The 23,394-nt window shown below is 42.4% G+C and overlaps 2 protein-coding genes across 3 annotated transcripts in view; one reads left to right on the top strand and one right to left on the bottom strand.

Annotated features, from left to right (window-relative positions):
• PTPMT1 (protein tyrosine phosphatase, mitochondrial 1) overlaps positions 1-10,266 on the top strand; it is a 37,236-nt gene extending 26,970 nt beyond the window's left edge. Inside the window, exon 5 of one of the 2 annotated variants that reach the window (XM_075692451.1) lies at positions 7,114-10,266. In XM_075692451.1, the coding sequence (XP_075548566.1) occupies positions 7,114-7,151 (38 nt within the window). In that variant the 3' untranslated portion in view covers positions 7,152-10,266. The remainder of the gene's footprint in view (positions 1-7,113) is intronic. The other variant, XM_075692454.1, reaches the window with a different exon arrangement.
• The window catches only part of Ube4A (Ubiquitination factor E4A), a 34,415-nt gene continuing 11,737 nt past the window's right edge, over positions 717-23,394 (bottom strand). Inside the window, exons 8-20 of the mRNA XM_075692445.1 lie at positions 22,369-22,486; positions 19,304-19,519; positions 17,514-17,694; positions 16,074-16,150; positions 15,268-15,524; positions 14,502-14,662; positions 13,225-13,417; positions 11,539-11,652; positions 10,054-10,266; positions 7,197-7,366; positions 4,643-4,736; positions 2,585-2,742; positions 717-938 (exon numbers count right to left, since the gene is read on the bottom strand). Of these exons, the coding sequence (XP_075548560.1) occupies positions 830-938; positions 2,585-2,742; positions 4,643-4,736; positions 7,197-7,366; positions 10,054-10,266; positions 11,539-11,652; positions 13,225-13,417; positions 14,502-14,662; positions 15,268-15,524; positions 16,074-16,150; positions 17,514-17,694; positions 19,304-19,519; positions 22,369-22,486 (2,061 nt within the window). The 3' untranslated portion in view covers positions 717-829. The remainder of the gene's footprint in view (positions 939-2,584; positions 2,743-4,642; positions 4,737-7,196; positions 7,367-10,053; positions 10,267-11,538; positions 11,653-13,224; positions 13,418-14,501; positions 14,663-15,267; positions 15,525-16,073; positions 16,151-17,513; positions 17,695-19,303; positions 19,520-22,368; positions 22,487-23,394) is intronic.

Below are 23,394 nucleotides of genomic sequence, written 5' to 3' on the forward strand. Positions count from 1 at the left end.
GGAGTGGGATATCTGCTGAGGACATTGTAACTGTCAAAAACAATATGTCCACCTGAACTATTTCATGGCAGACGGGAAGTCATTGGCACTTTGAATTCTCAAGTGGTCTTCTTCCCCATCACTCACTGAACGCAATGGTTTCTCCACTTAGGTGATCAAATGAGGACTGGCATATATAGCATGACAAGGCCAATGAAAGGTTAGACCAAGGCTTGGTTCACCGAGTGTCCCTATGTCTTCGGACAAAGTCCCAGAGGATCCTCTGGGACTGTGAGGAGGAGACCCCTCCCCCCGAACTCCTGGCTTCTCTCTCACCATCATGGCAGGAAGTACTGCTTAGCTCCAGCCCGGACGTGCAACTCCGAGCCATGGAGCGAGCCAAACAGGTCGCCATCACGCATCACCTGGCAGCCATCTGGCCCTCCTGAAAAGCCCATGAATCGGCTCCCCACTCTGACGGATAAAGTTGCTTCTCTCTCTCTGTCTTTGGCAGTGATGGAGGACAAGTGTGTCAAATGAACAGGCCACAAAGCCTAAGGACAGCCATAATACTACTCTTACTATTATGGCTGGGATGGAGTGTACTGCCTAGCCAAATTCTTTGTTTCATGCCAGGCACTGCCACATAGCATTCAAGCCTTCGGAGCAGCAGAGGCCTATGAGCATAAAATGGCATAACAAGATCACTTATTTCAGAGGCATTGTTGCAAAACCACTTTGGGAAATAACAGATTTATTCTCTCTGCTAAATATGTACAGGACATGGATAACAAAACCAAGGGATGATAGACGCTTTCAAAAACTTAACAGAACATAAAATGAGCTAGCATCACTGGATTCTTTTTGCTCTCCATTCCAGGATTTTCTTCTTGAGGCTTTCATTAGGTGTCACCATCTCCATTGTCAAAGGGGATCGGTTGAACGGATCAGTCTGATCGCTGAAAGAAAAACAAAAGTGGCGGGGATATAGTCATGTAGCACACAGCCCCAACCACATGTACACAATTTTTGAGCGACGAGTGACAGGTTTTGCAGTCGCGAAGGGCGATCCCTCACTGTCACTTATTTTGTTGCCATTATTTTGCCAGACAGAAAATTCTGCTGGGGACAGTACGATTGCGCAACAACATTGCAGCAACCAGTTCACCTGCAATTCACTGTGATAGTAAAATCGGCCATCGCTTCATCTCAAGCTGAGGTCAAGGAACTGGTGTTGTCATTATTGAAACCAGTTGTTTGTTTTGACACTGTTGGGCCTTGAATGCCACTGATAGCTGCGAAAGCGTATTAAAGCTAGCTTTTAAAGGGCCCCTCCCCAGGCCTGGCCATTCGAGCTGACAAGCGCAGAGCATACATTGCACGATAACGATTGTGTTTGCAAAGTACTGCATCGCTGTGCACTGCACAAAAGGTCTGAAAATTCAATCTGAAAACCGTTTTTTCTTTCCCTCGCGGTGACTGCACTCCAAGCTGGACGGCAACGTACACGTGTCCCTGCGCCTACACAATCATGTTCGCAGTGTCATCGAGACGCGTGACTTCGAGAATTATTCAAGGCAACATCTGTTATTTGTGTGATCTGTTGCTTGAATTGACAAATTGAAGCTTAGATAAATAATAAAACACACGAACGGAATGTCTGCATGTTTTTTGTTTTATTTCGCACCGAAGCGAGAGAGATGTACTTCCGCTTGGTCTGCTTGTTCCCATGGTAGTGCAGTCAAGTGCGCAGGTACCGAAACTATGCCATTTTCTACCGTGTTCCAGCGTGCGATCATGCTCTGCAATCCGCTTGTGTCTGCCTCAGTATTCGTGTATCCCTGAATTATACCGCTGTCATGTGTCCTCGTGCAGAGCACACAAAATAGTGCGCTGCGCGAAACGAGACAATCACAACAGCTCATGCGTGACGCTGTTAGCAAAGGTGCACAGCGCCACTAAAAAATTAATAAAATAAAAAAAATAAAAAAAAGGGGGCTTGTAACGTATGCGTAACATGATCCTCAAGGTCTGGTATGGGACAACGCAGGGAAGGAATTTTGCTAGCGGGGCTGGTGAGGGGCCCTTTAATACAGCTTCGTTAAAACATTAGCCTCACGGTACATTTGCAATTTGCAACAAATGTGTTTATTCAGACTACAATGTAAATTTGTTGCTACTTTTTTTTTCAGAGTTGAGTCCATGTGGTTGCTCCATGCTGCGACGCAACAGTCCGCCTGTCGTGCTGCTTGAATATTGTGTGCGTGTGGTTGTGACTTAAGGACAATGAAAAATGAGTTTTTTTTTTTTTTTCTTGGTTGTATTTCAAACCGATCCCCACTGTTACAATGTCTGGATTCTTTGTTGCATTGTTTTGTAATGCAAGTGATGTGTGTCCATATCAAAACAAAGGAGTTGAAGGAAACTAATACAGTGGCATCCATTTGTCTGCCCACTTTTGTGCACTCCTTTGACAATGTAAGATATTTATATATGCGATGTATTGGAGTTACGTCCACACAGGAGAATTGTGTAGCAAAGCCCTATTTTGCATTCACATTGGTGCACAGATCCACGATGTCAAAACGAGAAGGATGCTATTCACCTCAGGAGGTGCCTTGCTATGGTGGAACGGTCAATCGTAATGCCCGAGCTTGGCAGCACCACTGGGTCGGTCATGATTGTGCTCATGATGGGGTCCAGGAACTCCTCGGGAGCATCTCCAGTGGCTTCATCTTCCTGCTTCTGTTGGGAGGCTGCCTTCTGCAAGTTTGCAGACGCATGGCACAGCCATTTCGTTAAATGATGCTTCAGCAAAAATTATGAGCACGAATTTATCACATTTCAGAGATAATAGAAAAAGCTCTTGCATGGGAACAAATGGATTGCTTGCTGCCGTCTAACAAAAGCACGACTAAGCATTTGAGGAGCAGAATTTGTCAATGGTCATTTTTACGAGAAACGGGCTTGTCCAACACACAGAAGGAATTCACTGCCGTACGCTTGATTTTCTATTTCGATAGCATTCTGACAAATATGCAAACAACCATGTTTATGTTTGTGAACGGAGACCTCTGACGTGCATCACTGTGCAGGATGAAAGGTGCAAGGACCTTTGATATATTGTGTTTTCCTGTGATATTATCCCCTGCTGGAGAAAGCAAGAAAAGAAAAACAAACACATGCTGCTTTTTGGTTTTGTGAGTTTTTGAAGTGAAGAAGAAGGAGCCTTTTATGAATCCTTGAAAGACATGCCCAAAATCTTTGTAGACTAGAACCCGGTTATACATTAAACGCTTGTTAATTCACAAATCGTTAATTTGAATATTCTGACAATTCAGAGTAACCACTGCAGTCCTTCCAACAATGCATTGAAAGTAACATGTAACGCATCTCACTAATTCACACTGAAATCCGCACCGGCACTGATAATTCGAACTCCATGTCATCGTGGCTGGGAGAGTGCTAGTGTGCAGGGGCACACTGGCGTCACTGTGCAGCTTTGCTCTTTCTATCTGTGGCCCTTTCTTCAGGCCTGACTGGAGAGACGCGTTGCACCTGGCCAGGCGTTGTTGCAGGTCGGTTCTCTTCATCTCTTAAGACTTTCAAGATGAAAAAGCGGATGCAGCGCTGCGTGTCTTTTTTTTCCCTTTTTCATGTTGTATCTTGGAGGCTATGTCTTTCTCTACAAGGTGTTCTTCCGTGAAGCAGCACCAGGTAGTGCCGTAACATTTATCGACGCTCGCAGTACCAAAAAGCATAGCCTTTGAGATTCGTGGCTATTACTCAAAGGAAAGCATCACTGGGATGCGTGTTTGGACGCCACCGATGCGTATAGTGGAACTCTGCAGTGTGCAGCCACTGCAGCTACAAAAGTACAACGGAGACCAGCGTCGCAGCAGGTTGTGGTGCGTTTCGTTCGTGAGTGCAGCTCTTGTTCCTGCTGTGAACGCTGGCGACGCAAGGGCGCGTTTATAGTCCGATGTTTTCGACGTGCATAGTTTGCGTCCAATCATGCTACGTTGCTTGCGCTGCGCCAGCCGAAATGCCGTCCCCTCTAGACTTTGACGTGCGTGCTGTCTGCTGTTGTCTTAGGAGCAGGTGCAGAACGATCCCCAACCCGTGTGCCGCTTTGAACGGCTGTTTGCGTACTTTGACGAAGCCGCGTGGGTGACCTTTTTCTCCGCGCCTTGCGTTGTGGGTCAGCGCAGATGGAGCAAGAGCCATCTTGACGTCGGGCACATGAGTCCGCATTGGCCGCGTCTGGTTACGTTGGCTGCGCTAGTGCTTTGAATTACAGATGTTCTCGCCATGACATTGCGTGTACGTGTGAGCGCTCATCTACGTCCGACTACATACATGCCTTAACTGAGCGATTTTTTTTTTCTGACTTTCATTAGTTCGAATTTTGTATAATTTGAATTTTCGTAGCATCCCCACGGAATTCAATCTAACAAGCTTTTATTGTAACTAGGTGAGATCGGACATGAAAATGACAGCACTATGTGCAATATCGTTATAAGCATATTTGTTGCGTGCTGATGTTAAGATACACTGCAGATTTCCTTCATTATATTTGAGTCTATTCCTTCAAGGTGACTGTGCATGTTCTGATGAGTGCAAAATGATAAGCAATGCATGCAGAGTGCCTGTGTGCACACACCTTGATCTTCTCGGCCAGCTCTCCCACAGCCACAGAGAGGGCTCCTTGCCTGATTTTCATGAGAACCTTCTGTGCCTGTGGAAACAAGTCGGGACTGGGGAGGGCAAATGCATGGGGGAAAAAAATGAAAAGCTTGTTTCACTCCTCCCATTTGCCACACTTATTCACAATAATTAATAAAAATAGGAAACACCATGCATAAATTTCTCCAAGATCTCAAGGTGGCCCCAAGGAAAAAAAGAAGAAAAAAAAACATGATAGAAAGGCAGAGGTGCTGACGTAAAAAACAAAAACAAAAATTCTGTTGTTCTATGAGGCTAACCACAATCTTATTACGAGGCATGCCATAGAGGGGCACTCTGGATTAATTTTAACCGCCTGTGGCTCTTTGACGTGCACCTAAATCGAAGTACAAGCATTTTTGCATTCGGCTCCCACTGAAATTTAGCCACCACAATCGGGATCGAACCTGTGACCAGTGCAATGCCATAGCCACCGGGCTACCGTGTCTTGTCTTCGGTAAGACTTCTTTGCAATCTGGAAGCGGTCAAGTGAATAAAAGCGGCTGGACGTGCAGGCAGATGCACAAGCACTTGAGTGATGTTCAAAGGCACGAGTCGAAGATGTGCCGCCTGATTATCCAAGTAAGGCATAAGTAGCAGGGGAATGTGTGCGAATGTCTGCCCACAAGCCAGACTTGGCCATATTTGTCTGTTGATCAAATTTTCAAGATGAGCAAAGTAACTGCTACGTATGCACATGCTGAGGACATGCCATGTACTGTTTCAATATTAGATGGCAGATATCGCACTCCAGGCAATCCATATGCTGAACTAAGTGCATACAACCAGCTCCTTAAACAATTTTTTTTTCATAGTCTAGAAAAACAATAACCTTTGCAGCACTACTATTCACCGTGTTTTTCCTAAAGTGGTACAACATCTGGCTCTGATGACACAGTGGCACATAATGTTGAAAATGTATGCAGAATGTTCTGCATCAGCTTTGTCCTTTGTCTTTTTTTTTTATTTTCACATTGTTTTGCAGTAAAACGCAGTCTAGCAGCTGGAATGTGGCGGAATGAAGGAGATTGCTTTTGACGCATATCACCATGTAGCTGGAATTATTCGGTGACTTCGCTGTGTAGCTGCAGTCTTCATGTATTTGCCAATCCGGAGAAACACTGCAACTTCTGCGCCATTCATGACAATTAATTTTTTTGTCAGAGCTCGCACAACTTTTATGTTCAGCTGCATAGGAAGCCTTGTCGCTCTTTATAAGCAAGCAAAAATAACTGCTTACAGTGGGCATCACAGCAGAGCTAGAAAGTTACTGATGTTTGAAATTTGGAAAAATAAGATAGAAAAAAACTAATGACAACAAGAACTGCCATGCACCAATCAAATAAAAAAGAAAATGAAATGGAGGCTATCTGTTTTGAACGGACACAAAAGACAAACACTAAATTAGTGTAGCCTGAAGTATTTGAAAATTATCGTAATTAATTTTGGAATAATCAGTTGATTATTAAAAGATAAAACGAAGGTCAAATTTCCAGTTCTTCAATTTTCACGCCAAAACTCTAATGCCAGTACATCAGGTGATGTCACGGATCTCAAATATTGTTTAGTTTTTTTTCCCACATTGGGGCGGCATTGGCTCAGTAATGTTCCCGAAACTTCCAACGATGAATTCTTGGTTCATTTATAATCCAATGTAATGCATTTTTTGACAATAAACAATGAACTAGGCCTTAGCAGATGGCCTCATCAAGGTGAGCTGTAGTGGGAATTTCAAGATGGCATTGTCATTCCTCTTTGCACCTCTTCTGGCTTGCCAAGCATCTTCTCGTGGCAAGAGTAGTGTTCTTGGTATTTTAGAAGGGCAATTTTAAAATACATAAGAAAATCGCTCTCTTTAGTGTTCCTTTAAAAATCATACTTCAAGAAAGTCAAAGGGACACTGAACAGAAAAATAAGTCAAGCTGTATTCATATATTACCATTCCACAATACAGTACTAACAAAGCTATTTTATCATGAGAGAAGGCTTGATAGACCAAGAAAAACTGATAAACAAAAGACAGATGGTGCTGCTGGATTGAAATTCCCACACCAGCTTGCCGTGATTTCTTGGGTTTTGACGGCATCTGCTTGGGCCTAGTTTGGACGACGCTGTATTCTAAAGAAGACAAAAGCAGAACTTGAAAGCGTTTAGAGAACTTCCACTTCGCCACTACGGCCCAAATATGAAAGAATACTTCGAAAGTACATGCCATCACACTGATGAACACGCGACAAAGTTTCAGCGCAGAATTTTAAAAAATGGAAGCTGGGCATCTGTTTTTTCTTCTAGTAATCAACCACTTACTGCAAAAGTAACAAAAATTGAGTTTTTATATAAGTTTTAACTGATTTAGCGTTTATTCTGGCGTTGCGATGACTCCATACATAATTTTCTTTTTCTTTGCAGATAGACCAAGCATAACTAAAAAGCTTCAAGGTGCCTAAATTCAACCAAAACTAGCCCCCCTGGCTGCTGGGTGTCTTGCCCACCTGTATGACCGGCCATCCCTGGACACTGCGATGCAAAATGCCTGAGCTGTTTGGGAATCCGCCGAGCCTAGGTTAGTGTAGATTTTGCAGATGTTTTGGACCAGCTCCTGCGGTTTGAACTCGTACTCGCTGAAGTCCTTCACTTTGAGGTTCTTCTTTTGTGGCCCAACCTGCAATATTAAGAGGTGCAAGCAACGTTTTTACATTCTTTCCTTGTGCATGGACTATATACAGTGACCACGGGCTATTCCAAGAAAATGTTTATGTTAACGGCCATAATTGGCCATTAACCAAATATGGCTTTATTGCAGTGCAGGCCTTGCTGCCATGGAGCCACACCTCAAGGCAAAATAAACACACAACCTGCACCCATAGTTAACTGTTAAATAAAGGAAAAATTCTTGGTGCAGGTTATATGTGCAAAAATATGGTATCCATGACAGCTCAGCTAAATCATAATTTAACCAGCATGAGAAAGATGGGTAGTACATGGATTTGCCTACTAAACTTCATCCTGCTAGCTTCAAGTGACTTTCTGACATTGCGAATTCAAGCTTTTCAAGAAAATACTGTGTTAAAAATGCAACAGTTTGTAATGATTATGCATGCACAGACTTATTGCCTTCATGCGTTTCAAAAATATACAATTGCCTGGAACGTACAGCATCACCACTAGCCCCATAGAGGTAATGTACTAGGATGACCGCAATTAGGGACACCTTACAGCGAGCATGTGTGCAATAATTCAGACTCTGACCGCACGACTGTGTGCTAATATGAGTACCGAGTGAAGCAGAAATAGTGATATTTTCGTTTTGAGATGATGCTGGCATGGTCATCGGCCACGTCGCTGTTGCTCCATGAAACCGGAACTAGCAAAGCCTAGTCGATCTGGTAGTTGCTGATGAGAATTTGCCGCATGCAATAACTGCACTTTCGTCTGCCTGTAGCAACAGCATAAGAATGGTCAAGACACGGGCCACTATTTTGTACGAACGTCTTCCATTCGATTCTATGCCACTCTTAACCCTTTACTGCACCTTGTTGCATTTACGCAACATTCTGATGAACGGCGTTAAAAACCGAAGCAAAATCTGTTTGGAGCTGTCTGTACATGTTGTTGCATTTCCGCAACATTGGTCTGTAAAACGCGCTGCCTTGTGCTGCCATCTGTGCTCATCCTTCGCATCTCCTACCAAAACAAACGTGGCGGAGGCTGTGTACGCCTACGAGCAGTAATATAGGCAAGTTTTGCCAATTATAAATGTATTTGTCCACAAGACAAAGCAAAAAAAAATTCTTACGCTAAGCTCCACATCCTCCTGACTCCTTAGATTCAAAAAAAACATTGTTATCTTGGAATAGTTTGCTCCTGGTGACGGAACATTGCTATGTTGCACAAATGCAACAACGTGTACACGGTTTATTTTCTTCGGAAAAATGAACTGGCTCCCAAACGCTGGTATGGTCGAGAAATTCCTCCCGATAGTGAAGGCAGTGACCTTTCAATTAGTCACGACAACCACGAGTGTAAGTCCGTTTTGATTCAATATGTGAGCAAGATGTTTTCTGGTCAAATTTCCTTTTTTCTCTTCAAAAGGATGTTGTGCATCCGCACGTTGCCATGTCGCGTCGTCATGGGCACAGCCTTACGTCTGTGCTTCTATGTTCTAAATATTTATAATAATTCGAAAACTGCATGGTTTCCTGGCTGCACGGGAATCTGCATAACATACTGTATGAAGTGTGGGAACCACCTGTGCTGCACAAGCATGTACAAGTGCTTCTTTTTGTTCCACACTAAATCATAGAAGCACCAATGAGTGTCATGTGCAAATAAGCATCCGAGTATGAATCACACTAAGTCTGTCTTTCACTTTCAACTTCTTCGTTATTTGCACATTGTTGCAAATATGCAACATACCATTTTTCTGCAAATTCAAACCACAGAAATTCGCTAAAGTAAGTTTCCATGGGAGTACAGCTGCTGTTACGCTTCCCTACAACTCCATGAATAAATTGAGGAAACAAAAATTGTGCAGTAAAGGGTTAACATCCATTGTTCATGGCCGGCTGATCCTGTTGATAACGCATGCGGAGCATCGCTTCGACCACTGACTAAGCACTAAATTAGTGAAGAGGAATAGCATGGAAGGCTTTGCTAGAAAATCGTGGCCACGGAATGTTTAGGCCAGAGGCAAGCGCATGTGCATGCAGCAACTTGGGCAGTCTTCTTTAAAGAGCACTTTACAAAGATACTTTCGTTTGAGATATTTCGTGCGACCAGCTCCAGACACGTCAACCGGCAGCACCATTTCCACACAGTGATAAGATGTCATGCCTGCTACTGTTCCAAAAATGAAAACGCTCGTATACAACAACGCATCTTGTGCTAGTCACGTGAAAAATAGCGTGCTTGACACTGTGCCAAGAATGCCATCACTCCTCGAAAGTGACAATCCGAGTATACTGCATACCTTTGTCACTTGTGGTTAATAAAGTCACTTATTTTTTGCTGAATCCAGTACTTTGGACTTCCGATATCAGTTGGTGACTGTAGAGGGGCATAGAAATTGCAACTCCCAGTGATGGTTCCCTCGAAGTAACATTTGTGAATCTCGAAGGCCATGCTTTTGTCTACTAAACATGCAAGAAGTACAAACACGTCATGGCCAACATGTTTTTGACATTGCATATAAATAAATCCAAATGAATACCCGAACTTACAAGCATGAATATAGGACAAATCCACATACTACCCATCATTTCCATGGTAGCTGACCGATTGCAGTGCGAGGAGTTGCTCTAGTAAATTTAGTGGGAAACAGTCATGACCTCTGCAGTAGGCGACACTTACGAGGTGCAGGAGGAAGTAGTTGAGCATGGTCGCAATGCGGTCTACCATGGTGGGATGGCAGAAGATGGACGTCACCTCGGCCGTGAGCCTTGCCAATGTGCGGATGGTCTCGGTGCCCATGACATTGTGGAAGTGGGCCAGCATGCCAAGGTGCTGCAGGTTGGCCTCTGCCGCTTGTCCAGGCTGCTGCAGCTCCCGCAGCCGGCTCATGTACTGCAGCAACGTGTTCGACAAATTGTTCATCCAAAGTAAATAGTAACACAACAGCAGTGCTGGTAAATTAATGAGAAAGCCACTAAATATAGAGAGCTTTTAGTTACCTTAGTGACAACTTTGCCTTTTTGGAGTCCCAGCGAATTTCTTAGTGACTGCTTTCATGACGTAAACAGCCATTAAGTAGCCCTGGTAAAACTGCTCAAAAGTATTTGGCTAAGTTCAATGCTTTGCTCCCATTTATTTTATCCCTCATGGGAAATACTATACATCTCCGTTTATTGCAACTGCTGCTAAAGACATGCCAAAAAGCTTATTAGTGAGGCATCTAGGTAGTACATAAAAGCTGCTTTTCCAGGCAAACCACCATCTTGAGATCTGATAGTGTTTTGGAAAATAGGGGGTCATTTGTTTTCCCTTTTTGCGCTTCGACTTGCCACCGAAGGTAACCTAAGGCTACAGTTATAAAAAAATAAGACACCCAGGAACAACTGAAACAAGCAAAATTCCAACAAAGTCATCATCATCATTTAGAGACTTTTTCACTAGTGTGTTCTTGGACCCAAACCTCGTGACTCTGTCTGAAAAAGAAATAGTTACCAACACTTCAAAACAGGTTCTACCATAAGGTTGACTGATTTATAGACAGACAAATCAGGTTTAATATCTCAAAGCAACACCTGAGTTTTGAGAGACACTAATCTTTACTACTCAGGGTTCTTTAAGATGCACCAAAATTTTCTGTATACAATGAAACATTTACATTCCACACATTCAAGTACAGTTGTGCAGAACCACACAATACAAATGGAAACTCAGAATGCCGGGAATGCAGCTGGATAATCCCACTAATGGCATCAAGTGGTGTTATCCTGGCACACAAGGTGCCCCAACATTTTACTGCTTGTAAAATATGGCATTCCAAAAGTGACATTAAGATAACAGCTCATTCGTAGAACCCATGCAAGATGCATAGAAAAACATGTTATTTAGTGCTTTTTTCATGCTTATTAGCTTACATGCTCTTGTTATTCTCACTATAGAGGAAATGAAAAATAAGACATTAAAGATAAGCTGTCCGTATATCTTAAGCAAATCTACAATTAAGTTACCTTTCTGCCTAACTAAATAGTACAAGGAGGCAGTTTCTTACAGAACATTTAGGCAATGGTCTCTACATGTTGCTCTTTACACAGCTCTGTAGCAAATAGCTTATACTCACACTTTATTGCACTATGTTATACGCAAGAGGTGAAGATGTAAATTACTCACTGAAAGGGCTTCATCTAAAAGGAAGATAGCGTCGTTGATGAGCAAGTTGATGAATCTCAGAAAAAGGGGAGGCGTGGAACACTCAATGTTTGCTTCTGCTTCAGCAGCCAGACTCTGCAGATTTAGAAAATAACAAGATAAAATATCACAACCATACACAACATTAGAGATGCATGTTCAAGAACTATATATAGTTGCCTGTTCAACAGATAGGTTTTAAGAATGGCACATCGGTGATGGCTTCCTAAGAGCGATATTGTTATCAAAATGAGTAACTGACACCTATATTCAACAAGCATGGGGATTTCATAACTGTGTTTACATGAAGTGAAAATAGAGGAAACATGAAATTACTTTGTGATGTAACTCTCAAGTGAGAAATGTTTTGGTAACTTCGTAACAAAGACAATGTTTCGTGGTGCATTTTCATTTGTTATTCGAAGCTTTGTCACTAAATCCTTGATCTGGTATCTGATGTATAATTCCAGCTGAAATAAGCCACCAATCTATCAACACAATAAGCACACAACAAGCAATCCACTTTAGTAGTGAAATTTGAATGTTTGATTAGTATGACAGGTTATCATTAAACCTAAACTGCTCTTAGAACTGCTGTCCACGATATTTATGCACTTGCACAAGGGCAGCAATATCTCCTGCCATTCTGCATCTAGTTGCTTTACATTCGCTGATAGAAGTATATCGAATTGCATGAAATTGCTTGAATAACAGTGCAGCAAACTTAAATAATCATCCACTATGACTCCAGCTAAAATCAGCATTATTTGTTTAGTTTAATTTCATTGACTCATTTCCACTGACAAAAGATGTGACTGTTGCATCTGATAAGTGACGGTAATTTCCTTCTCACATGCAGTTTATTTCTACACACAGCCAATAAAAAAGGTGATAATGCTCAGCATGACTATTTGTTATGAGCAATATATACTCAGTTACATGTAGCCTCATTATAAGTGGTTTGCACTGCTGCACCAAGTCATCACTAAAAACACATTTTGCTGACTTGTTCAACATGTAAGAGGTGATGGAGAGAGAAAAGCCTTGCATGATGTTGGACATGGTTACAATTTAGAAGTACAGGCCACAGAGGAAGACAGGCTACGACACTGACTTGGTTGGCCACAGAGGAAGACAGGCATCGACACTGACTTGGTTACCTCACAATGCATGTAGCATGTCCAACACCTGTCTTGATGTCATGATGTATCTACTTTTTGCTATGCCCCTCAGCATCACTCCGTGTACCTTTGTAATGCTCTCTCTCCTCTTTCTAGACTAGCTGTTCGCAAAAAATTTTCTTGCCACCGCAAAGACAAGGCAGGAAGTAAAAGTGGCAAGAGCATGTGAAGGAAAATGCAGAGACAAATGCAATTGCCTTTGCAAGAAACACGATGTAATTGAAGTGCATTAATAGTGTCATATGCTCATTCGTACATTTGACAGGACATAGCATTGCCATAGTTGCAGAAGCAAACATCTGCTAGGCATCGCGCTAAATTTCAATGCCACCCAAGTATTGCGCTATGAAGCTCGACTCAGCAGGGCATTAGCTGGTGCATCAATCAGGAACTTCCCACCTTATGCTGCTCCATAAGATATGCCTTGTTACAAAAGACATCCAGAAAATAAGGAGCTGCAGCAACAGAAAGGCAGAAGCCAACTGACCTTCATTTTATTCCTGTGGCCGGGTATGTTCCAAAGATGCTCCAAAATGGTGTACATTGGACGCCGGTAGTGAAACTTCTGTTCAAATGTCACACTCTGTCCAGTCATCTCAATGCTCACAAAAACATGAAGAAGTGTTGGCGAAAGTTCCATTGCAAAACGATGCTGCAAGAAGAGCCGTTTCCTGTTGCTCCTGAGTGAATAAGAGAAAAGAACATTTCATGCACCGTGTTGACTCAACTCGTAAAGAGTTTGCCATAATGAAACCAAGTGCTTTGAACACACTTTTTCCTAGTAAGAAAACTCAAAGCTTCATAGAGAAACTGAGGGTGTGTGGCCTACAGCATCCAAACGGCAGTAATTGGAAGATGTGATGGACTAAAACAGCAGCGGATTTGTCAAAAGATCAATCTAACAAATATCTTATGGCACTTGAAACTTCAGTTTTGGTTATATGCTTGCTCTACAAAGCAGCACTGTGAATAAGTCTTAACAAAACAGAATGTCTGAAGAAATATAATTGGAATATGCAAAGCGCTGTTTCCATACAATGAGCACACTGACGTGGTAGTGCCAACCCAACGTTCATTTGCATAATGGTATCCATACCCAAATGGTAATGGTTTACCCCTGGCTTGCTGCTTTCTCAAAATTTATGAGAGGGGCCTTACATAAGAACACATGGTAGCACTGGCCATTCAGATTATAAAAACAGGAAAGACAAACATCAGAAAACAATAGCTTTAGTACAAAACTGAATGAGACATATTATATACCCTACTTTTAACCCAGACAAGGTCACTGCAGGCTCATTATACATACTACTGCTACTGCCAATGAACCGGCTCTAGGCAAAGAATGTATCACAATGCCAAACAACCTTGCTATTGTAAAGACTGCTTCAGCATGTTATTATCAGCCAAGTGCAGGTCCACTATGGGATCACTGGGATATCTGACTAGTATACCTGTGCCCTGTGTAAACTGAACCTGCTTTTTGCCAGCAAGATTCCTTATCACTGCACTTAATCTTCTGCTAGCCTGAAGTGTGTTTCTTCCATTGGCACCTATTCTGTTACTTCAATAGGCCGCCTGTTATCTTTTCTATTAATTATATCACCTGCCCAATTCCACTTTTTCCTCTCTGTAGTATCACTTACCCATGCGTGATCTTTAATTTTTACTGCTGCTTTTTGATCATTTGACATTATGCCTTACGCTTTCTCTGACCCTGCTCAGTGCATGGTCCCTAACGTCCATTACTTAACATGCACTTACAAGGGAACAATTCCAGTGAAGGAGTCGTCTTCGGAGGAGGTCATGAGCACCTCGAGCATCTCAGCCAGCCGTGCTCGCAGGTGAGGGTTGTTCATGCGCTGTGGGCTGCCCATGAACACCAGCACCAGTGTCATAAGGTGTTCCAAGTCCTGCCCTACAAACTGAGAGACAATCATGGCAGGGCTGAGATTGTGCAATTAGGCAAGGGCAAGCTGAACATTCCTACCAATGTCAACAGGACTACTATATGCTCACTTATGAACAGGTTGAGGTCCAACCCAACGTATTGGTGAACTGCCGCATGTGTCAAAAGAAGCATTTTGATGCCTGCAAAACAGGCTGTAACACCGATGCATAGGTGTTCGCAGTTAATGAATGTAAGGGGTCTTTAGGCACAAAAAGAAAGCAGAAAAGATTAGCACTGATTATGGAAAAGACTGCTGTTTACAGTAAAATCTGATGGAAAACACAGGTCCACTATGCTGCCTGATATAACATAGTGCCACAAGAATCTTTCAGTCTCAATCATTCACGTTTGCTGTGTGCCACTTGCTAAAAATCGAAAATGCAAAAACAATGACATTAGATTCACCAACCACTGACCTTGTTTGTTGCTATCGCTGTGGCTCAGTTTTCTTTCCTTTACTTTCTTTGAGGGCGCCTGTTTTCCCAATAAGCTGCTTCCAATTTATTTTCCACATGCCTTTATCACTACCTACAAGTGAACCATCCCAGCTAGGTGACAATAGACCATTGTAGAACCAACCTCTAGACTGCGTTCGCTGAACCTCTTGACAAACACGATGCAGTCACAAATGTTCTCCACCACAAACTCGGGCACGAGAGCCAGGCGGCCGCTACCATGCTCGGGAAAGGGCAACACCAGTGGTTGGTATGAGTTCAAGTCCGGATCAGTGGCTACATGACAGAGCCACGTTGCTGATGCCACATGGAACCGCAGCATCTGCTCGAGGGAGGCTGGCTCCAGCAGAGCCGCCTTCAGCGACAGGAAACGTGTCATGCCTGAACAAAGAGAAGGCCGAGCTGCATTTTTTTTCAACAACTATGGGTGTATTTGAATTGGCTTCAGCAAGTAAGGCTTTCTAGCTCTACGTCTAAAAAAACAACTTTCTGTAGGCACACAAAGTCTCGAGAGTGTGTCATTTGGGGTGCAATTCTGTAGAAAAACTATTATAATAAGTTATGTAGGGCACTTTGAGGCCTGACAGTATCTTTTGTTGGGTTTAGAGGTACTGGACTTTCATTTAACAGAAGAAAAAAAATGAATAGTCAAAAATATTATGTCAGTCCACCTTGAAGGTTTTGCACCTCAGTGTCTTTTGTCATAAGTGTCAGTGCACTTTCGAGTTCCCACCTTGAGACAGCTGGAGCTGAAGACTGAAAGAATACTTTATCAGCTGAAGAATACTTCGAACAGCTAAAGTGTTGAAAGAAAACTATCGGTCCAAACTGTTTTACTCCTTCTCTTAAGCATCCTTTTAAATAAAAGTGGAAGGGCAGTTAGGCAGAAGAGTCACTTGAGCAATTTCAAAAGAAGACATCTGCGAGCACCTTTTTCCATGTTTTCCTGCAGCCTACGGCCCACCTCTGAAGACTCGCCCCCTTGAGCACGCGTCTCCTCATACACCCTGTAAGGAGTGGTAACAAAAAACAAAGCAAGACATTATCCATCATAGTAGATGAAAATTGCTTGAAATCAAGTAACTCGCATATTACCAAACATCTATCAAGCCAGAAAACGCAATGAAGGGGCACTTATTTTATGTAGCATCGCTGCACAGATCAGAACATATGTCTGGAACACAGAAGCTGTGAAGAAACAGATTTTCTTACTGTCTAAGCATGCAGAAAGCTGTTCTGATGGAAGCAGGTCAGCATTTCAAGAACATGCTGAGGAAATGCTGTACATCATGAAATGTATAGGAGCATGGCCCCTCAATGTCAATCAATCAATGTCTACAGAAGTTTCTTATGCTTAAATAATGAAAGCAGCATGCATATTAGTATGGGTGCGTCTGCTTCCACCACTTCAAGGCAACTGAATGGCACTTCTTTATAAGGTGTCAGCTCAGGATCTATGCTAGCAGGTGAACACTCCGGCAAAGAGAAAGCAGCAAGCCCACTGTTCTATCAAACAGGTGCTAAAGCAGAAGCAAAGGCATGCGCATACATCTATTTCTGACCACTTTTTGTTGACCACACCACCTGTATGGAGTTGCTGTTTCTGGTGACTAGATACTCTCTTCCTTGACCTCACCTTACCACCTATTCCCGAGCTGATCTCATTTCTTCTTGGTACTAGAGCACTCCTCCCCTCTCCCCTTCCTTATTGTTTATTGTCAGTGCATTCTTTCCTTACTGTTCCCATATATTTTTATGATGTGTATAAGCCATTTCAATTTTTTTTTTTCTCCTGAACATTTGCAGCAATAGTGACTGACTGTTCCTCGAATGTAGTGCTACTAGCCCTGAACTTACCTTTCCTTGGCACTACCCCCCCCCCATCTTGACGTTCAAATTTCAGCCCATAAAGCCCCCAAAACCTCACGAAGAAACCCACTTTTTAAACCCTCAGTACACAGAGTCGAACAAAATGAGTCAGGTTACAAAAACTGCATCAAGCAATAAAACATTACCTGCTATTCATGTTATTGTTTAATTCTGCTACTGGGCAAAAGGTAATAGGCTCAATTCCTGGTAGCTGTGGTCATATACCATTCATGTGCATTAGCTTCAAGGTCACAGGTTCAATAGCTGGTAGTTGCAGTCATATTCCATTGGAAGTTTTAATCAGAAAGCACCCATGTGTACTTAGCTTCAAGCGCACATTAATTAAACACAGATGGTCAACGTTAGCCCCAGGCCTGCCAATGACGAATCTCCTGGTGTTCTTTTGGGACATGGAACCCCATCAACTAGTCATGTTTTCAAACTGTACAACCAATGCACCAAATAAAACAAAATAAATAAAGCGAGTTTTGTTGACAGTACCTGCGAACTCGGTTCAGGTCCTGGCTCAGCCTGGCAAGCCGTTCATGCACCACACGAAAGCCGAGACTAAGCACCCGATGGCAGGCAAAGAAACACTCAGTTGGGAAGTTGAAGCTGGTAACAGGGGGCTGGGCAGTGTCACCTTCTTCCCGAGGCACAAGGCATGTTTCTTTGGTAAGCCCTGCATCATCCAGGCTGCTGTTATAACACTGCAAGCTTTTGTGAAAGTTCTTCGGCATATAACTATTTAATCACCATTTGCAAGACAAGAGATATGGTGTACAGTTTGCATCAAAATTGTACGGACTGCAGGACCTTATGAAATGTTGAATTTCCAAGCAGTCTGGTAGTTACATAGCCAGTAAAGCTGTACAACAGTGCGTTGCTTGCATACACTATATTTGCGAGCAACATTCTTGAGCCAATAAAAGGAAAGCTATGGAGACAGAGCACTAACAAGTAAGAGGGCTTCTGAACATAGTCCAACATTTTCATGCACATTAGTTCAAGTGGGGAATAGAAAAAAAAAATTAGAGAAGCTTTTACAACAGAAAAAAAAAAAAGAAATAGGCCACAGGGTATTAAATTTAACTTGTTCTTTTGCTTTTCTCTTCTATGTTTAGGCAAATGGGAGGTTGTCATATATGGAAGCTAAGCTAATTGAGTTTTTTTAAGAAACCAAAAGCTAAGTAAAATATAAACCCCATGTAAGTGATTTTGCACACAACGGTAACAAGTGACGCAATGGACGACTTTGAGTGACAGCTCTCCATCGTTGCTGGTATCAGGGCAGCAAATAGGCACCGAAAGTGGCGTGATGTTTGATCTCATAATTTCAGTTGATTTCTTTTGCTGTGCAGTGCAGCATAAAATATTTCTGAAGGTCTTGCAGCAGGTTCTTTATCTGTTCACGCAAAAAAATTCGGTTGCTTACTCATTGTGTACGACGACTGGTATAGTACTTGACTGGTGTACATTCTATTCCGGCCTTGCGCTATTGGCTAGTCACACGTAGCACTTCCAGACGACAAGCAAAAATTCTGTATTTCCATAACCGAGTGACAAGAACGAAACATCTGCTTGAGCAACGGTCTGTTTCATCACTCGAAGGCATTGCTCTAGTACAGACTGGAAATCCATATACCGGGCCACATGCACAGACTGTGGAAATGTTCAGCTTTTTTGCAGATCTCAGTCTGTAAACTTTCGATGATGACTGTACTTACTGGCTCAGTGAAACCATCACACAGCTGAGATTATGGAATAAGTCACAAGCAGCAGAGCAGGATCTTCCTAAGTGGAACAAAAGGAAACATATGCTGTCCTGTTCTTGCAGCAATTTCTAGCATGTTGGAAATGTGGCAAAGACATTGGCAACATGATTATTGCAACAGGAATATGTAACAGGTTAGTGTTTGACAAATACTTGCATGAATGCTTCATATTGTCACACTACTGAACTGTCGTTTGAAGTACATAGTAGGTTTTTGCAGTTATCTTGCTGACAATTCTGAAATTTTAAGGCAGCCAATGTCAATGAATGGCCCTTACTGCATTAAACTGGGTAAATACTGGTTAAAATACCAAACAAAAGAGAACATGGTATGTACATCAACAGCAACAGTATCATAAGCACTACAAAGGAAGCACGCTTGAGAATGACACCGTGTATTTGCTAATACGTACTACCAGCCATTTTAGCCCTTCCACCACCAAGGCCGCACTATTCCAGTCATAGGATTCCAGTATGTGGAGGTCCCAGTTCATGCTTTTGAAGTGCAAGAGCTTACCACGAAGGTGTAGGCTAAGGCTTGAAGCTTGTTCCTCTGACTGCGGCTCGACGGAGCAGTACCGGTAATCGACCTTGAGCAGCTTGGGCGAGCAAGGCTCGGAGAAAGGCCGTGCTAGCCGCAGCAGCACAGCGCCCAGGTTCAGGGCAAAGCCGTCACCCCTCTGCATCGTCAGGAACAGTTCCGACACCTGACTGTTCCACAGCTTGCCTCTGTCTGTGTGCAGGAGGTAGTTGGGATCAAAATGTCAGATGGCAGACATACGTGGCAACACACTTAGGCACAAGTCTGTCACCTTTGAACATGATCGATTGATTAATTGGTTCATGAGGTTTAACATCTGAAAGCGACACTGCGGCCATGAGAGACGCCATTGCGGATGGCTCAAGATTAATTTTGACCACCTAGGTTTCCCTAATGTGAACCTAGCTCTAACTAAACGAGCGTTTTGCCTTTCATGCCCACTGAAGTGCAGCCACTACGGCCGGGAATAGAACACGCCACCCCAAGGTCAGCAGCAGGCTGTCATAGCTACTGCGGGTTGAACATAAAAGTTTCGTACTACGACTACTATAGAAAAATATGGCACTAATCGTCGCATGCAGTTGTAAGAATAGCTTTGCAAGTTTTGCAAGGCATGGGAAGATGTGCCAGTGCATGGTGTTGTTAAGCATCATCCATCTGACTTTCGACCTTGTGTATATTTGTGAACCTTCTTGGAGGCTCATTCTTCATTGCAAAAGCATTGTGTGGCAATCATTAGTCTCATTTAGGCTGCAATTATGATTCAGTGCTTCTAAGACATACCAAAGAAGAGTAACTGCTTAGAATATAAAATAAATCAGTATGCATGGTGAGCATTACAAACCAAATATCATCTAGATTTAGACACACATATAGGTCAAGCTGTGTAATTTATACACTAGAAATTATATAATGAAGCGAGTAAAACTTAAAGCACAAGTGATTGATTGTGAGTGAGTGATTGAATTCAGCACAAGTGAACTACAAAGGCAAATAAAAGATGTTGCAATGTACAATGGATCCATGACAAGTTGTAGACAAACCTCTGTGTTACTAGTACTAAGTAGGACGCTCGTGGTGGATGAATGATTATAGTGCCAGAGCTCCCTTCTTTTAACAATTGTAGTATAAAGCTTTATGCTTTTAAAGTCTAACAAATTAGCATTCACAGTTTTATGTCACAAATATAACTTCATGGCACATCAGGAAAAATGACCACTTGTTACTTCCTCAAACTTACAAATTTATCCACCTTTGATAAAACAGATGCCAAGTCAGACCTTCCCCTTTTTGTTTCAAACTGAAGCATAATTTCTATTTTAATAAAGAATAGCCACCCACAGTTCTAGTTCACTTTGTTACACCTAGTAATTTGCTGCGTCAGGCTTTGTTAAATATAGGTTAAACTTCAGGTATGCTGACAAAGTGATTACTACGACCTATAAAGTTACACAGGCTTCCAGCAAAAGCAAGCATGCTATGCAGCAATGTATGTTTAGATATCGAATGGTGAGCTGGGCTGTCTGGGAAGCAATGATAATTCAAAGTGTTGAAAAGATGAGGGTAGAGACAAGCACTGGAAAGTATGTGTGTTTCTAATGCTGTTATTTTCTTCTTTCTTCACGCTGCAAATATACAGCCTGTGCCATGACTCAGCACAAGGTGGACTTTTTCTGGAAAAATTCACTAAGTTAAGGCATACACACTAGAATCGAGTATAAAACTAAAACTGCAATAGGTGGAGTTGAAATATCACCTTCCAATCCTGAAGGCCATACTGCAAGGTCTATAAGGAGTTTAATAAATGCAGACTATTCCACAAACGGAACCAAACATGATGTTCTCTGGGCAGTTGATAGTGAAAAGGAGGCCTTGAATAGTGACAAGTAGTGCACGCTCTAATGTGGCTCGGATGGAAAACATCTTTTTCCAAGTGCCAACAAATCGTTAGTTCTCTCTCTTATCATGAATATGTGGAAGGATATAACCAACAACTAACTCTGCATTTTTTAAATATAAAAATTAATATTAAAAATATAAAAATGTAAATATACTGAATAATAATGAAACAATAATTCATTTTGCATTTTATAAAATATAAAAACTGGGGTATGCATTTAAATCATGGGAATCACATTTTCCCTTTCTAGCCATCAAAAATTGGCTGCATATTACAATAGAGGGTGTGTTAGAATAGAGTAAATGTGGTGAGCATCATATGTTCCTGTGTGTTAACGTGGATCAAAAAATTTCATGCAATACAGCACTCACGGAATGAAATGAGTCAAACAGCCGTGACAGTTAGGTCTGTGGTGAACTACATACCCGCTTGCTGGCAACTGGAAGCAATAATTTTGTTCCACAAACGCTCTTGCCCTAGCAATATACCACAACAAAGCATCCTCCTTCCAGAGGCATCCACGGGCAGCACTGCATGTGATGGAGGCCACATGCTCCACCTGTTGTGTTTTATTGTGCAAGTCATAGGCAAATTTTACCCTTAAATGCAATTTTGCAGCAACGCATTTCAACACGAAGCAACAGTTAAAGTGGGGATGGCTGGACATATGAAAAGCGATTGTTTCTACCATTTTACCTTGCACCAAAAATTGTCTCAAGTAACCTGGGTTTTTTTAACATGCACTTCAAGCTAAGTACATGGGCATTTTTGCAGTTTGTCCACACCCAAGTGCGATCGCTGTGTCTGGGAATCAAGCCTGCAGCCTTGCGATCGGCAACAGAGCACCATAGCCACTGCACCAACGTGGCAGGTGGTTTCCGTGCCTCGAGCAATGACCATTAAAGGTATGGGTTAAATACGGGGGCAGACTACATGGCAGAAATATGGTACTATGAGTACCAGTTTGGGGAACTGAACAGAAACTCGTGAAGCATTTATAAAGTACTGGCCCAGACTGTATATTCTTTAGTGTAGCTGACAGCACTGAGGCAATGTTAAAGCAAAGCATGATCAAAGAGCACGGGTATGGCCTTTGCAAATTGTGCATTTCAATAAGTAGATAGTAAACTGCTGCATTCACCTGCACAGGACTCGATACAGTGACCAAGCCACGTCAGCGTCTTGTTGCGGGTCTCTGCAGACAGTCTCAATAGGGTGTAGAAGATGTTGTGCATGTCGGCAGTGAGCCCTTTCAGTGGCTGCAAGCATAAAATTTGTTGCCATAGCCTCCTTGATACCTCTCGATGACAGAGACACAAAAACACACAAAAAAATACAAGAGTTGCCGTAACTGCTATTTCTCTAATTACTGTACAAAAAAATGTGGCTTTGCTCAGTTGCATGTCAAAACAACACTAGTTTTTCTACAGGCTCTTACCAGTGATTGACACCGCGTAGGGCATCCTAGAAATCGCACTGGGAAAAAAATAGTAGCTTAGGAAGATCAGAAGGTATTACCTGAGAACTTTAGGGTACAAGTCAAACACTCTACCTCAGAGATATGAGTTACCATAGAGCATCGAATGAAACCACTTGCAGTTTGTGCAACAGAATTTTACCCCCATGAAGCTCAGTGCCACCACATGACAAGATAACAACCCTGTTGCTGAAGCACATGTCGCTTCAAGTACAGAGTGCTGCGGTAGTCTCCAACAAATGCAAATGTATAAAAACGATGCTCTTTCTACAAGGAGTTGTTAGAATGGCCTCCAGTACAATTTCTTTTCGTGTCTAAAATGGTACTGTCATGGAGTTTACGGACTGTCAAAAAAGACATTGAGCACAAACAAAAGGGAAGAATCGCAAGATGGTGGTTCTCCAGAGTTGTTAGCAATTAATTGATGCCACTTCTTCGCACTTAGGGTGAAACTGCTGACATTTTGTTTCTAACATGAAGGCAGCCATAAAGCCTTGCTCAGACTCGGTATTCTGGTTTGATATTTATTTTTCTCTTGTACAGAGTCGTTGCCAAACAAGAGAATGATCAAGACAGGCGCATGCAGGCAAAAGTTAAAATGCTGCTTCCCACCTCAGAAAAGATTCAAGCATCTCTGCACAATGCCATAAAAAGTGCCGTGGACCATTCAAGCATAGTGGTTTGAAGAAG

Source organism: Dermacentor variabilis, chromosome 5 (genome assembly GCF_050947875.1).
Source record: "Dermacentor variabilis isolate Ectoservices chromosome 5, ASM5094787v1, whole genome shotgun sequence".
Taxonomy (NCBI): domain Eukaryota; kingdom Metazoa; phylum Arthropoda; class Arachnida; order Ixodida; family Ixodidae; genus Dermacentor; species Dermacentor variabilis.